Source organism: Corvus kubaryi, unplaced genomic scaffold (genome assembly GCF_017639235.1).
Source record: "Corvus kubaryi isolate FWS band 111438036 unplaced genomic scaffold, C.kubaryi_AGA036_p1.0 71, whole genome shotgun sequence".
Taxonomy (NCBI): Eukaryota; Metazoa; Chordata; class Aves; order Passeriformes; family Corvidae; genus Corvus; species Corvus kubaryi.
In genome coordinates this window covers 7,482,872-7,498,843 of record NW_024582059.1, presented here as the reverse complement: position 1 = coordinate 7,498,843, position 15,972 = coordinate 7,482,872, and the positions used below count along the sequence as shown (strand labels likewise).

At 37.1% G+C, this 15,972-nt stretch overlaps 1 protein-coding gene across 1 annotated transcript in view; it reads right to left on the bottom strand.

Moving 5' to 3' along the window:
• Positions 1-2,144: 2,144 nt before the first annotated feature.
• LOC121675082 overlaps positions 2,145-15,972 on the bottom strand; it is a 56,670-nt gene continuing 42,842 nt past the window's right edge. The window contains exons 16-19 of the mRNA XM_042050079.1: positions 11,567-11,650; positions 9,956-10,079; positions 4,933-5,023; positions 2,145-4,004 (exon numbers count right to left, since the gene is read on the bottom strand). Coding sequence (XP_041906013.1) covers positions 3,930-4,004; positions 4,933-5,023; positions 9,956-10,079; positions 11,567-11,650 — 374 coding nt within the window. The 3' untranslated portion in view covers positions 2,145-3,929. The remainder of the gene's footprint in view (positions 4,005-4,932; positions 5,024-9,955; positions 10,080-11,566; positions 11,651-15,972) is intronic.

Below are 15,972 nucleotides of genomic sequence, written 5' to 3'. Positions count from 1 at the left end.
CATTTTTTTCATGGACAAGGGAAAAAAAAATTTAAAACACCTCATCCTGATAAAGGGTATCACCTGTTTGATGATGGTCACGGCAGCTGGTCCAGAGCTGGAGCCACAGAAGGTTGTCAAACTGCACAGAAAATCCTGGCATGGAAAGGTTCCTGTCTCCCTCCAGTGTGGATAAGCACCATTTCTGCCCTGTGCTGCCATCTCAAGATTCCCCCTCTCCCCCCTCCCTAAAGCTGTCTAGCTAGGGATGGCCGTTGCTGATATAGGTGGTAGATGCTTCAGTCCTACCGTTCAGGTTTCTCTTTCCTGTCCAAAGGAAGGTAGAGGAATTCAGCTGAACTCCCTGGCAGATAAAGACACTTCCCAATGGGATCTTTCACGTGGAGGCATCCTTTGTTTGCTTTCTTCATGCCAGTGAGCTTTCATCCCAAAATCACCAGGGTTCATTTCAAGTAAATCCAGAAAGAAAACAAGGATGAAACTGAAGAAGAGGGATTGCCATGAGAAAGAGATTCAGTCTTACCGCATGGGAGGGTTTCAAAATAGTAAGGTGAAAGGTGCGACATTTCTGCAGTGTAACTTCCTCATACCTGAGGCACTGAAGAGCTTCCTCTCTCCCTCTTTCCCCCCACAACCACTCACTCCCTCGCTCTCAAGCCCAGAAACCCCAGTGAACAAGCCCAAAAGGCATTACAGAGCAGACAGGTCTGTGGAATCCACCCAGGTAATGCTTCGCCACTACCTTGCAACTGTTGTGAGCATTACTGTCTGTAAAGCACTTAACACAACACAAAGTAATTCCTGAATGAAACTATTCAGATTCTTGAAAAGCAACCTGCAACCCAACATTTTTGGCTTCAAAACGCAAGGGGTTGCACTTCTATTACTGTCAAACTTCCACAGTGCAACCACAATGTAAGGTATTCTTACCATAATTTTTCATCTGAAAGGGGGAAGAAAACATGTATTTTGATGGAAAAACATCTCCACTGGAGATGGCAAAACTAAAAATACCCATTGTTTGTGCATCAAGCACTGGCACACCCTCTCAGGTGACTTTTGTATAACAGCTTTTGTACCTTCAGTACACAAATTTAAGTGGAAAAATCACTTTGGAGTATTAAATATAAACCCAAAAACATTGAGGAAGTACTTGTTTGGACTGCTAACTGTTGTGGAATAATCTAATGATAAAACCCATGCTTTATTTTTGAAAGTTAAGCTGAAATGCAGTAAGAAAGCTGTGAGAGTAAGAATGCAGCCTTTGTTTAGTAGTGCAGATGAGCCACAGTACAAAAACTTCAGTAAGAGGTGTAAGGCAGTTTCCATTACACTGAAACTCCTGTATTAGAAGGAACCTTATTTTATGCACAAGACATTACTATTTCCATCCTGCTCTCACAGCTAACACAGTAGGGAAAAGGCAGGAAAGGCGGGGAATTGGATGGGTAAGTTCTTGCCTATATGAGGAACAGACCTGGTTTAACAAGCAGGCAAAATGAATTTTTTACTGACTGAAGTTAAAGCAATGCTGACTGCATACATGCTCACCTTTGTGTACAACTTGTATTTAACCAAACCTTTCTCAATTACTCATGCTTTACTTTTAGATCATTTGGGACTGATGAAACAAGCATAGTTTCCTGAATTCAAAACATGTTAAGACATTCAAGGAGAATAAAGCCTTTGGAGAGGGATTTTTGGAGGGTATAATTTGCAAGAAGAGTATCTGAAAGGTAATGCCATTTGGTTTAAGCTGGTGTGCTGAAAGAAATAATGGACAGAAAATACATTTGTGAAGGATGGTTTCACAGCATCCAAAAGGGCTATTCCAGAGATAAAAAAGAACACCTTTGTATTCCCACATCCAGTCCATTTGAACACTCTATCATTCTTTTCAACAAATTACAGCTGCCATTATAGAGCTATAAGTGACCAGCTCTCCAGAAAACAGTATCATTTACTCTTTTGGGTTTTGTATTTAACAAAGACTAGGGACAGAACAGACAAAATCTGAACAAAGAAGGGAACCAGCAAGACAATGCATGAAATTGCAGGCAAGTCAAACAAACCCAAACAAAGAACCTTTGAACTAAGTATCACTCTGTTCCAGTAGAAGAAACAACATAAATTACTAAAAAAAATTTATACTTTATAAATGTTCACTTTTATTCAGAAACTTATTGCATACACATTTCCAGAGTCACTTAAACAGCATATTGAGTGAACTGCAAATATTTACTGTAGCCTTTTTATCCTTGTAAGTTTGCTACTGAGGTCTATCACTTTCTTTTTTACTTCCTCCCAATAGGCTTTCAAATTATTAAGGAGAGTTTTCTAACAATCGATGACTGTAAACATAGTAAAACCTGCATGCCATTTTCCCTTTGAAGTTATTAACTTGGCTATTTTTCTGCAATGAAGTAATGACTCATTTTTTACAACTTGACTGAATCATGCTGTATACATGGATAGTACCTATGACTTGCTCAGGGAATATTGTGTTTAGATAGATAAAGCATTCATTTATGATACCTTCAATTCAAATTAACAAAACCACAGAAAAGGTGGGAACAATTTATTGCATAGTACTCATTTGCAAGCAAGAGGCTAGGAAATTAGTAACAGTGACAGCACTGGAAGTTCAGGAACAACTAACAGATAGGTTTGGTGACCATTACAAAAATAACTTATTTCCATCATTTTGTCTGGTATTAGTAATGCCTCATTTTTTCAGCATTAAAAAATTAATAAAATCTCCCTAAAATAAACAAAAAAAATATTTCTGAATATAAAATGCCTGAACACGTGGAGTAATATTTTTATGGCTTCTGCAGAGAAAATACAGTTATCAGAATTTCCACCTTGCTGTTGTCCCAGAAAGTACGATACAGATTTTTAAGTCTCTTTAATGAGGTGAAGAAGTATCCCAATTTGAACATGCTAATCATATTGTGCAGGAAGGGAGATGGAGAGGTAGTAACTGGGAGTCAGAAGAAAGACAGAGTACACTGCATTCAACATGGTTTTCCTTCACAGCAGAAGACACATTTTTGTGGCAAGGGCAATGCAAATGACAGTCAAATAAACTTAATCCAGGCATGACTCTGCTGCACAAATCAAGGATTTAATAGCCCTGGAACAAAACCAGGTATCCCTCCACCACCCAGCCCTGCTTCATCCGTGCCAGGATTGCACCATCACAAGAAGGAATGAGCGGGCAGACTCCCCTTTTCTCATCTTCAAATTTATTACCACACTAAGATCTGCAATTTACTACTACTCAGCGCTTTCAACTGAAAGATTAATTAGTAAAAGATATTGAAAAATGTAATAACAAAGTCTATCATTAACCAGAGAAAGTGCTGGAAGTTTGGTGGATCACCACCAAAGGTCAGCATTTACGACCAGTCACTGTATAACAGTACCAATTATTACTTTATTGCCCAGCAGGGAAAACTGTTCCCCAGTACCAGACAGTGCTGACTTCCCAGCAGTGCAGAGCAGGTTACCCAGGCTCACTCACTGCACAGGACAAACAGCTGACAGGACAGCAGTCCATTCGATTTTCAAATAAAGGCTGAGAGAAGGAAAAGAGAGATCGACCCAACAGGAGGTAATTTCCATCTTGAAACAAAGATTATCTCATCTCCTAATTAAATGTCGTGTTGCAATTTGATTAAGAAATAAATTAATTCTTCATCCACTGTATTATCTAGACAGGAAATGTTATCAGGCACAGATAAAGCTATTAGTCTGGTATTACTTGAAACATTTGCTAATCTGTGCCATATAGCTAAGCCTCTGAAAAATAACTGTCAAATTTCTACTCTTTAACTTTAAAAAAAAATCTCCTTCAAGAAGCCAGTTCTTGTTTATAACATGTTTTCACACCACTCAGTGTTAAAAGCATATATATTAAACACCTGTTATTCTATCAGTGATTTTAAATCAGGAACATTTTTAATCTGGAAGTCCAACAGCATCTGTCCAAGTGCTTTACCCTGTAAGAAAAAGAACCAAACCAACATTAAATTTTACTATCTAAATATTCTACCACCTTTTTAAAAGAAGTTTTAAAAAATGGTTTAACATGAGTATTTTTCCTATAATCAGTGTGAGAATTCAGTCTGTTTTAAGTTTTTTGAATTTTCAAGCATCCAAATCTGAATAGATTGGACAGTGTCTTCATTTATTTGGTACCTAGTGCTAAAATCAATTTATTTGGGGTTCAGTTCTACTATCTAATTCATACATAGCACCACATTATTCTGTGAGCAGTCTTCTTGACTATGCTGAGATTATTTGCACACACAAGCATTTCTGAGCCTATGAGCACAGCTGTGCTTTGCTGTAGCCATGGCATTGCTTGGGATCTCATCTTCAGGTTTAGAAGTTACAAATATTTAATACTTAGATTGTACACTTGCAAAAAAAAAAAAAAAGTTACTTTCACGTAACATCATCCACACAAAAGACATATCCATCTGTTTTTCATGTTTGTATTATTTATCAGTACTTTAACTACAGAAGGCATAGGCTAAATGAGGAGTTGTAGTACAGTGCATGGTTCCTGTATATACTCGGAAACAATCAGAATTATCTACTAAATCCACGTTTTTCAAAATATGAAAGCCTTTCTGATAAACTGACTTTGCTGGTGCATCTAAAAACTCGTAGTCTTCAAATCAGTTATGCTCTTTATGATGTGCTATCTTAATAGTACACATCTTTTTCACCAAATATTGTAAATCCACTTTCTACTTTCCTATGTTGTTTTCAAACCTTACAAAATTAAATAGACAATGTTCATTAATAGGAAATTAAGAGGAACTAGAGTGAAACCCAAGAGCTTACAGTTCCAGCCCAAAAGCTGGTTATGAAGAGACCTATAAAAGATGTCTACACTAAAATTACTGCTTTGATACATGCCTGTGGGTCACTTCTTAGGGATGCTACGCCACCACCACCAAGGGAATTCTTCAGAACAAAATTTAATCCATGGACTCCTGGCAACTCATATCTGTAAAATAAAACTGCACATTATTTCTCAGGAGATTCTGGAAGGAACACTTGTAGAGAACATCAACCAAAAGCTGGCATGCAAAATTTTCATGCTTCTGATCACATCCCACTGCTGAGTCAAGTCTAAAAGGTAACAAGATTAACACAAGGTCTTACCTGCCTCCTTATTCCTTCCTCTTACTCCAAATTAGCAGTCCTTAACAGTTTTAAAGTTGAACCATAAGGTAACCATTCTCCTCTATTCAAAACTCATCCATTTCTAATAAAGTTGTTTCTAGAGTTCTTTTTTTCTACGAGTTAAAACCCATATCTGTAAGCCAGAAGTTCAAGATCCAATAGGAACTCAGACAACACAATGGGCAAAATGCAGTATTTTTATTAACTCCTAGTTCTGATACTGTAAAGTACAATCACTTAATTTCTGGAACTCCCTTCTGCTAACAAATGTCACCAGCTCATTGGAAAGACATCCTCTTGGTTCCTGAGAAATACCTATGAGTCACTACATCACTCTTACGACAAACAGGCAATTTTATAGCAAATTAAAATCAGAGCTACATTTCAACACTTTCCTGGAGCCATGTACTTTGTTCAGATAAAATTTTATTTTAGTGGGACAGACCTATTTTTCTGTTCCATTGCCACTGTAAGCATTTTTCCATCCTTGCTTTTGACTGGTGCAGTTCCAATTTGGAAACTTCTGGAGCAGTTTGGCAAATGGCTCTGTGGTTTCCTATTGTTTCAAATTCCATAAATAGGTCTACAGTATATTTCCATTTGCCTCTCCTTGCAGTTCTTCAATGTTTTGTCATCTTCCTTCTCTTGTTGGTTTTCTTTGGTTTTGCTTTCCTCCAATATTTTCGTCATCTAAGGACTTGATAGCTTTGCTTTAATTCCACAGGAAAGGATTTAAATCAGAACGTCTTCAAACCATGAGGAACAACAGAGAAAAATTATATCCAATTCTCACTCTGTCTCCAGATGTTTGACTGCTGCAATTTAAATCATGCTTCCTCCAACACCACTTATTTTTCTTTAGTCACCTATCTGATCTTCATCTCTTCGCCACAGATTCTTCAAATCTTTCCCCTGATATAGCCGGAAATTCTTGCAGTGCTCTTACACTGTTGATATTGTCACTTTGAGGTTTCTCTCTTTCAGCTCCTTTTGAGCACTGTGAAAACCATGGCTGTGACTAGTGTTCACAGCCCTGTCTGCCCTTTTATCTTGGGCATATGACCCAAACCTCTCGTGGAAGGAGATGATTCTGCTGAGCAATCTGGCAATCACTTGAGTCCCTGTCGTAAAAAGCATGTAGTCATGGAGTGTCCGTGTCTGTCTTCCAGGCTAAAGTTTTAAGTTCCTTCTACTTTTTCAATACTATACTCTAGTATTACTGTTATTAAGAAAAAAATTGGTGTTAGCATTCTTTCGCCCTTCCTTAAAAACTAGTTGACACGCAACATTATCATGCTTAAAGGCAAATCCACTGGGAAGGCATGAAAGTAGATTAATCCACCAGTGCTCTACTAGACAACATGAATATGAAGAATAAAGCAGTTTCTACAACAAGTTACCTACCTAATTTACTAAATTTAATACCATAATCAACTATATAGCACAACCAGATGACCCCAGAAAATTTTCTAAAAAACTAAATAAAAATTATTAATCACCACATACCATGAATGCCAGATATCTACCAAAGCACTACACTATAAATTTTACTCTGAAAAGGATGGCAAAGATTCCAGGCAGCAAAGAATTTCACAATTGCCAGATCTTTCCTCAAGAACTAGACTGATGGAATATCGATTCCAGAAGCTAATATCTCATCTCTCAAAAGAAGTGTCATGAAAATCAATCAGGAAAAAACAAATCAGGAGAAAATGAAGAGCATATAAAAGCAGAAAGAAAAAAAGAGTGGAGGAACTTCCTTTCATTTTCTGCAGTTATTTTGGCAGAGGAAGTATGTAATAGAAGCAACAGATCTTAATTTGGAACACTACAAAATGGCACATTCATTTTATTTACTTTGAGAAAATATTTACAGTGGGATACTCTAGCTAAAACTAGGATTACAAAATAACATATAAAGGTCAGCATCTTCACTATTTTAAGGCTTGTTTGAAGCATCTGAGCATCCAAAATATTTCCACATAGAAAATAAACTCGCACAATAAAAGGAAGAAAAACCACTATAACCATCATACCAGTCTTAAGCAGCAACAACACATTAACAAAAACGCTGGCAGGCATTTACTCAGCATAATTAAACAATTTAAGTTTAATTAACAGAGATCTAAAGGAAAAAAATTATCTAATTGTACAATTTGATCAAATGTTTTAAGAGCTGCTTTTAAAAAACCAAAGAAAACAAATAAACCTTTCAAAGAATACACTATCTGTGACAGAAACCAGTAAAACAAGGAATATTCACTGTTCCAGCTGAATTCCTATGCTTATGCACAATGGGGTGCATGCTTAACAACTTCCTTTGAAGGGCTGTCCATACTATTCAAAAGTCGGGTTTTCCCTTAAAATGCATGGAAATAATAATGATACAAAATTGTTTAATGCATTTAAATCAAGGAAAAGACAGGATTCTTTTCATCAGAGAAAAGCAGGAACCAAGTCCATAGGCTTAAAGAAGTGTTTGCTTATGAGATATACTGCAGAGAGATACTTATTTTTCCTCTCTAATAAATATATATACAAAAAAGCCATCTAGAAGCTTCAGCATCCACATTTCTTGTTCTTCTCTTGGTGAAAACATTGCATAGAAGAAATCATCTGTAATTTTTTGTATTTCTGAGCATTGGAATGTTCTCAAAACATTACATACACCATATTTCAGGAGATGAAAACAGCAAAATCTCATAGAATAGTTTTACTATCCTTCTTAAATAACTGACCTAGTACCACTACACAAAAAGTTTCTTATTCTATATCTTAAGGTACTCAGATCTGTCAATGTACTCTAGCACTCTAGTGTGGGAAGCAATCACCTGGGGATTGAAAGACCATCCTTTGCTATTATTTTACCTGCAGATCTGGAAGCTTAATAGTTTTTGGTGCTCTCTATCAAAATAATCCCACCTTTTCTCTGTTTAGTACACCTATTTAATGCTTCCAGTGAAAAGGCATGAAAGGCACTTGGTTAACAGACTCTGTTCTGTAGTGAGGTAGAGCCGTGGTTGGTATGTTTATAGTAGCAAAACTAATACATAGTTTTTAACTACTCACCATTTAAATAAAGGAAAGGAAGAAAAATTAGACAGCAAGGCAGCTCTTTTTTTATGACAGTTACAACTGAAAAATAAACAAGTAACTTAAAAAGAAACTACAGAATCTGAAGCACATGAGCATAATCCTTATAATCCTAAATATTTCCACGGAAGTTTTTATTCTTTTTCCCCAGTAGCTTTCCAATTCACTCACAGAGCTCCATTATCACATCATTAAAGGAAGCCAAAACCACAAACAGATAATCTAATTAATCAAAATAATTTGGCTTCATCCAGACAGAGCAAATTTCAACCTTTATTTAGGAACATAAACAGCATTAAGGAGTGGCAATGAATCAATTTCTAGAAGTATCATTAGGAAGCATGACATTTTTTATTTCTTCCCCTCTCTGCTCTGTTTCAGAGGAAATTCAATTACAGTTCTTAGTATCACTATTTATTAGATACATAGATTTGTTAGCACTTACGAAACAGTGGGTGAGATCTGCACTGAGCTGCTTATGAAGACAAAACTAGCACTTACAATTCAAAGATTAGGGGTTAAAATAACTCCAAGCTGTCTCTGAGCTTTGAGCTGTACTTTTCTGACTCAAGCTCTTTGAACAAGCAAAAAGACAGCTAACAGTTTATCCACTACCCATGGAAATACATAAAAGATTTTGGCAAAATCTCCATATTTGCAGAATAACTGACTTTGTATCAAAGCATGTTTTAGAAGATTGTATGGTTTGTGGCAGTATTAAGCTTTTACTTGTTTTCCAAGAGAGAAAAAGGTTTAAAATCTGTTGACTGTTTTACTGGATATCCTTGGGAGAATGAGCTCCATTCATTACCTCATGCTACAAGAGCAGTGTATGTTTCATTCAGTCCCCAGGAAGGGCCCTGAGCATCGGCCATACCACAAGAACAAGAATGTTATGTATGTTGTCTGGCAGAAGATATTCTTTTTTAGATGAGTATCACATAAACATGTCCTGTTTAGGATGTATTCTCTTTCAGGTTTTAAGATAAATTAGTGATGCTTTTTCTTTAAATTCTGGCTTGGTATATGTGGCACAAAGGTGGGTGAGAGTGGGGTACTAGAGGGAATACTTTCTCTAAAGTGAGTGAACTTCATAAATATTAAAATGTTTTGCAGAAACAGGGATAGTATGAGGCCCATTTCTGATGGATCATCAGGCAAGTTTGGACTCCAGACTACACTGGCTGTGTGAATGGCTTTCAGATAGCGTTTTACAGATTACTAACTCTCAGTTCAGCAGTGGCTCAGGGGCTTGGGAAGTTTCAGCTACTAAGGCTCCTGCAGTTTCCAAATGGTTCAAAACCAGTGGAAAGATAAATTTCTCAAAGGGCATTGGAAGCTATTTCTAGTCGGTAAAGACATTCTGTACTGGAACAAAACAAAGAAACAGCCCCAACACTACTATGCTAATTCTGGGAATTTAAATGCCTTCACTAAACGGATTCACGGCCTTTGTCCAGCTTTGAGAGAGGCCCAAGTTCATGTTCTTTCTCAGTGACTATGCTCAAGTTGTTCTTTAAAATGTCAAAGGAAGATACAGATAAAAACTTAAAGTCACTACACACAAGTTTGCAATATTTACGTTAACATACTTTAAGATAACTTCTGATGCCATCATGTGTCTACCATACAACTGTGGACTGAGCAGCAAGCTACTCACCTTGTTACTAGGTCTTCTTCTGGTTTTTCATGCTCTAATAGGTGTTGAAAGTAATTCTCCAGGGCTTGAGCAGTTAAAGTTTTCTTTAAGTATGGATAGTAGAGGGGATGCCGTGCTATCACACCTGTCAGGCATTAACTGGCATTAGTTGAAATAGGAGCTGTTAAAACCAATTTGTATTTATCCTTTCAAAACCAATTTGAGATCCTCCGCTTAACTGAAACTGTACATTTGGATCCTCTTTAATGAGCTCCTGAATAAAAAATACAACAGTATGACAGCTCTCCCTCTGTCACTAGAGACGTAGGGTGGAGCATGACACAAAAGAATGCTAAGTGACCACTAAGTGATCTCTGTATTTTTTCTGGCTGCAAACAGTCCCTGCCACACTGAAAGACACCTAAAGAACAACAACATCACAACAAACAACCCACAGGCAGTTCTCTTTCCTTAAATGGTTTTATCTAAGTCATCATAATTAAACACAATAAGGCCTGATCAGTGACTGAAGGGTTGGTCCTTGCCCCACCACTTGCACGGGATTCTGACGTGTGACAAATCAGTTACATTTTTATTGCTGCAAATATGCTTTATAAGCTTCAGCTAATTTTATGCTGAAGCTGAGGTTCCAGAGCAGGATCAGGAAAAGAGCTTTGTGTCACAGGGACCTTTCTATCTGTGGACTTAAATTAGAGGTCAAGTTTGTTGTTGAAATTGTTGTTCCTTTATATCTGAAGCAGTCTATTAGGTATTCATCATTCATGACTTGGCAATGCTACACTGCGACAGTGGTCAATCATGGGGAAAGAAAAAAAAAAAAATCAACATTGCTTCATTCTTCAACCCAAATAAAACCAGTTTCACAAACAAGGACAAGAAAACTATATTCCTAAATACAAATGAACAAAATTAATCCGTTTTAGCATGACAGCTAATAGCAAATCAAATCCCAAACGCACCTTTAATTCATACTGAGCTTTGAACACCACACGCTCTCATCTTCCAACAAGTAAGAGAGCCAATTGTTGCATGCAGAAGTAAGGAATAGAAGGAATTATTAAACAATGCAAGAAGCAGCACAATCAATGCAAAGAGACTGCATACTGAAATATACCATTTGCATTAGCAATATAATAAAAACATTCTTGTACATACGAGAACAACTTTAGTATTTCCTAACACTGTCAATGTTTTAGCCACAGACATGCTACAAAATTAATATATGAAAATATTATACATGATCAGACAACCAAGAAATTATACTACATAACATATACACATGAAGAGTAGCAACTGATGTGTAAAAGAAACCTTAGAAAGGAAGTTCTTAACTTTTGGGAGCTCAACTTTCCAACCCTAAACAAAAATCTTTCTTTTTAGTATGACATGCTAGTATATTTTCATAGTACTTCAGATTACAACAGCTGCTAATCACAAGACTACAGATATTTCATTTGGAAAATCCATGTTCAGTACATACTCACTTTTGTTTCAGCACAGTTTAAAAAGTAAAAATCAAGTCATGGTTAAAAAATTAAGACTAGCACTTTGATATGTAACTCTTACATGAAAATCCTATATCATTTCAGAAAGCAAGAGAAAGAAAAATACCTATGTTTGCAGAATTGCCTTTGTCTCCACTTCTAGTATAGGCAAGATCTTCTAAGCGATAAGTATGTGGACCACTTGGCAGATCTGTACAACATAAAAATGAATTCATTTTAATGGTGCTACAAATAATAGCATATTTTGAAGGAGTAAGTGTCAGTTTAAGTGCATGCTTTTTGCATTGTTTGCAGTACTTCTGAAAATGATTCCAATCCGTCTTCTCACAGGAGCACCTAGAGAAAAAGAGGTAGACTGGGGGCCAAAATGATGAAGTTGATCCCTCCTGTTTCATCTCCCAAATCCTTTTTACTTTTTTACAGCCAAATACTGTACCCTTCAATATGACTATCCATCTTGGTCTTAGCAATGCAGTATCTCTGAAGGAGCCATAGCAGCTGCTTGTCTTTTCTTGCCTAACCAATAACGTCTGTCCCCTTAACACACAGATCTCTGCTTCCAGTGCAGGTAGAAAATACTTGTAGTTGCTACTGTCCGGATAATTCTGTAACATCTGTCTAATCTGCTAATGCCTGTAGAAAACAGTAACAATTTAAAATTCCTTTTCAAGACAACACATCTCTCACCTGCATTTGCACTGTTGTAACATCACTTATCCAGCTGTATAGAAGAAACCTAAGATTTCTTTTTCAAGTTACTGTTTTTATAAATATCTCAGTATTATACATGAAAATGTATGCTCTATCTAGGAAGCCAATCTCGATTTTTTAACCTGTTGATGTTGGAGTATTGGATGTTCAAGGAACATGGAGGTTGTTGCACTTTACTAAACAAGTTCATATGAAATATTTTTATCCATCTACATGTCAAAAAGCAAACCCACCCCTGTCCAAATCCAGAAACTCAATATTGTGGGATTCACAGAGTATAACCTAAGGTTTGATGGTTAAGTTACACAGCAGAGACCTCTTGCAATTGTTGATTACTAAGACTAGTAGGCTGTCACCATCTAGCTCCTGTTCTCTGAAGTGAGAGATGAAGCACCCACTTTGCTACTGAGTTTTTCATTGATCACAGTGTAACGCTGAAACTTGAAGCACAGTCTATATCCAAGCTTTTAGGCAGTGAGAACTGAGTAATTTTCAGTCAGTTTTGCTTGTGATCCAACTTTCCTACAGCCATATCAACTCTCCTGGCCTCCTTGGCTTTTGAATCCCACCATCAATAAGAGACTGACTTCCATTCCTAACTCACAGAAAACTTCTCATCCCTCAGTCCTTCTCTCCTCTGTCCCCTTCCTGTCTTTTTCTAATCCTTCTGGACTCAAGTGGCAGTTCTCCCCCTCTCACTGCTCCTTGGACACCAGTAAGGGGAATATGTAGAGCAGGGAAGGGACAGCCTTCCTGCTTTGTGACAGCTTCTGGTGCAACTGCTGCTGGTGGCACCCAGAAGAAGCAATTCACAATATCCCAAATTTAAAGGAATTGAATATACAGGGTATTGTAAATCAGTTATGCTGGACTAACTTCATGTTGCAAGGCACAATACAATTTGAAAATACATCAGTCTGTCCTTTCTGTACTATTATTGCTTCTGCTGAGAATAGCAAAATATTTGGGGCTTTTTTCATTTTTAAATTTTTTTTAAATTTTAGGGAGTAGGAGACCCACTATTAAAGGTATTATGCTCCAAATGCTGGCCAGGGGCATCATTTAGAGCACAGTGCACCTACTATGCAGGCATGAATGGATATGTACTCTGTGAACTGCATCAGGTAATCAGGTAAACACAGCCCTAGCGAAATCATCGTTACCTTTAACTCCTCCCTGCCCACAGAAAATTGCTGACACAGACATGAGCCAGGCTGACATGGGTAAGAGAGAAACTATGTCCAAATCCTACTGGCTGCAGTTTTCATGGACTCTTTCAGAAAGGGAAGCTGAAAGTCTGTGGCAGTGGCAGCTGAACAGATCCCTAAAGTCCATTTGAGTATGGGGTGGGAGATATACTAGATAACAAAAACGCCTTGGTATGACATGACACATAATTTGTATAGTGTATCTGTATTTGGTTGAAGCAGATCAGGCAACATGAGAGGAGCTTTGCTGGCACATGCGAGTGGCAATAGCAAGGAAAACAATAATGAAGAACTAGGGGTTCAGCACAGCAACCTCTTCTACTGGCACAGCTGGATCAGAAAATCTTCCCACAATCTACCCAAAAAACAACCTATCAGCATTAAACTGCTTTAATTAAGACCTAAAGTTTTATAATATATATTGGGTCACTGTGAAAGATGAGCTGAAAGAGTGATTAGAATTTAGTCTGGCACAATGGCTCCTCACTGGTAGAAAGTCACGGTAGCATGAAATTTTAAGAGGTTAAAGCATACAATGTAAAAGAGGTAACACAGGAGGTTTGCTTTGAGCTTGAAGCTCACAATCTTTTCCATGTTCACTTGCAAGCAGAAATGTGCCACGAAATTTGGCAAAGAATATTTAAGGATGTATTTATTTAATCGGGGATTATTATTTTTGATTAAACATCTCCATTGAGAGTGGATCTGAAAGTCCAGCTAAAGCTCATTGCTCATTTTGGACATGACTAACACACTTCATACAATACAGAAATCACATTAATTTTAATAATTTCATTCAATATACAATTCAATATACAAAAGAGAGTGCTTCTTCAATATTTGACAATATCTAAATTACATAAGGTGTAGAAATCTTTTCTCCATCAGACATTTTACACAGTCTCTAACAATCTCCCTTTAAACAAAACTAGTTCAAGTCAGTGTCCTGGTGTTCTCATTTATTATTACCCTAATTGATTTATCTTTCATGATCTGTTTATCAGTAAATTATTTTCATTTAATAAACATCTTAAACAAATCTACGAAAGAATTCCCTTCAAAGCTAGGGAAAATGGTAAATTCAAATTCCACCCTCCCAGAACCACATCTAGCAGCATATTTCAAATCCATTTTCACATATTTCTCTTATCTATTCAACAACAACTAACAGTCCCTCACACTTGAGATAACCATGAAACTAAGAAAAATACTTTCCTCTTTTCTAAATGCTGACAGAAAATGCTTTAGCAGAAGCTATTCCTTTTACTGTCTAACCCATTTGTCTTTCTCATCCATGCTGTTCTACATTAAGCCACAGAACTAGGTAACTATTCAGTCACATACAGAAAGCATTTATATTTACAACTAAGGGCAAAAGTTTAGAGATCCTTCTCAGGGGAAACAACCAGAGAAGTTCTGCTGTCTCTCAAAAGTGGGGTTTTGGCTGAAAAAAAGCCTGAAGAATTCAGTAGTTAAATGCTGGTGTCAGGCACCTCAAAGTTTTCTCAAACTATAAAAAGTCAACAGGGAGTCCAACAGCTTTTTGCTTCTCCAATATTTAGCACTGTAGTCACCTTGGAAAAAAAACCCAAACCCAGGACCTTTGCTAACCCTTTCATTAAGCAGAACAGTGACTTCCTGTCCATCAACTTGCCCAGTCTGATGGTGTGTATGCCCCCCTGCCCTCCTCCTGAGAACTCCCAGGGATCTGAGAGATGCTGGTGTGACATCAGATTTCCAACAGACATAAGAGTTGAAACCATACTTAAAGAGTTTAACTTGTTGCTGCACAGCACAAATCATTGCATTGAAGAGATGTTTGAACAGATGGGGAAAATGACCACATGCATGGCAATCAGGCATCCACAATCAGTGGCTTTCAAATGGCAATAAACAGTCATGTATGTATTTCAAAATTTCTCTATGTGATACAGAACATTCCCTACTAACTCATACTAGTTGTTACACTATTCTATTACTAGTTTTGAGAAATACTATTCACCTTTATCTGGAATCCAGAATAAACCTTAACATGTAAGTGCCTTAACAGCATTAATTTTTCAAGTATACACAGACTGAATTACTCTTTCAACATCAGTATTATTTTTAGGAATTTTTCTAACTCATCATTTTTAGGTAGAGTCACCTCATTTAGATTTTCAAATACCTATCCACAGCTTTAAATTAATTCTCTCAGTTCTCTGGTAAGCAGAAATAAGATAATGAAGACTGTTTGGGCCAAAAGGGAATTATGGAGCATGCTATACATTAAGAAACACTGTATATAGTTCAGCCATTAGAAATAACAAAAATTTTCAGGTGTCCAGCACTTTCAGTAATTGCTTGTATGAGCAACTCTGATTTAACACTTCCTTTTCACTGCAGACATCCTGACCTGCCCATTCAGCTCACTAGTTAGCCCTTCTCAAGGTTCTTCTTTTCTTTCTTAGAGAATTTGGTTAGACAAGTCTAGCAGCAATGCAGGAATTATCATGCTGGATTATTAATCTAGTATGGTTTCTTTTAAAGTCACCAGTTCCAGGTTGATCCCATTCTTGCTAATTTTGTGAAGGCTGCCATATGGAACAGGAGC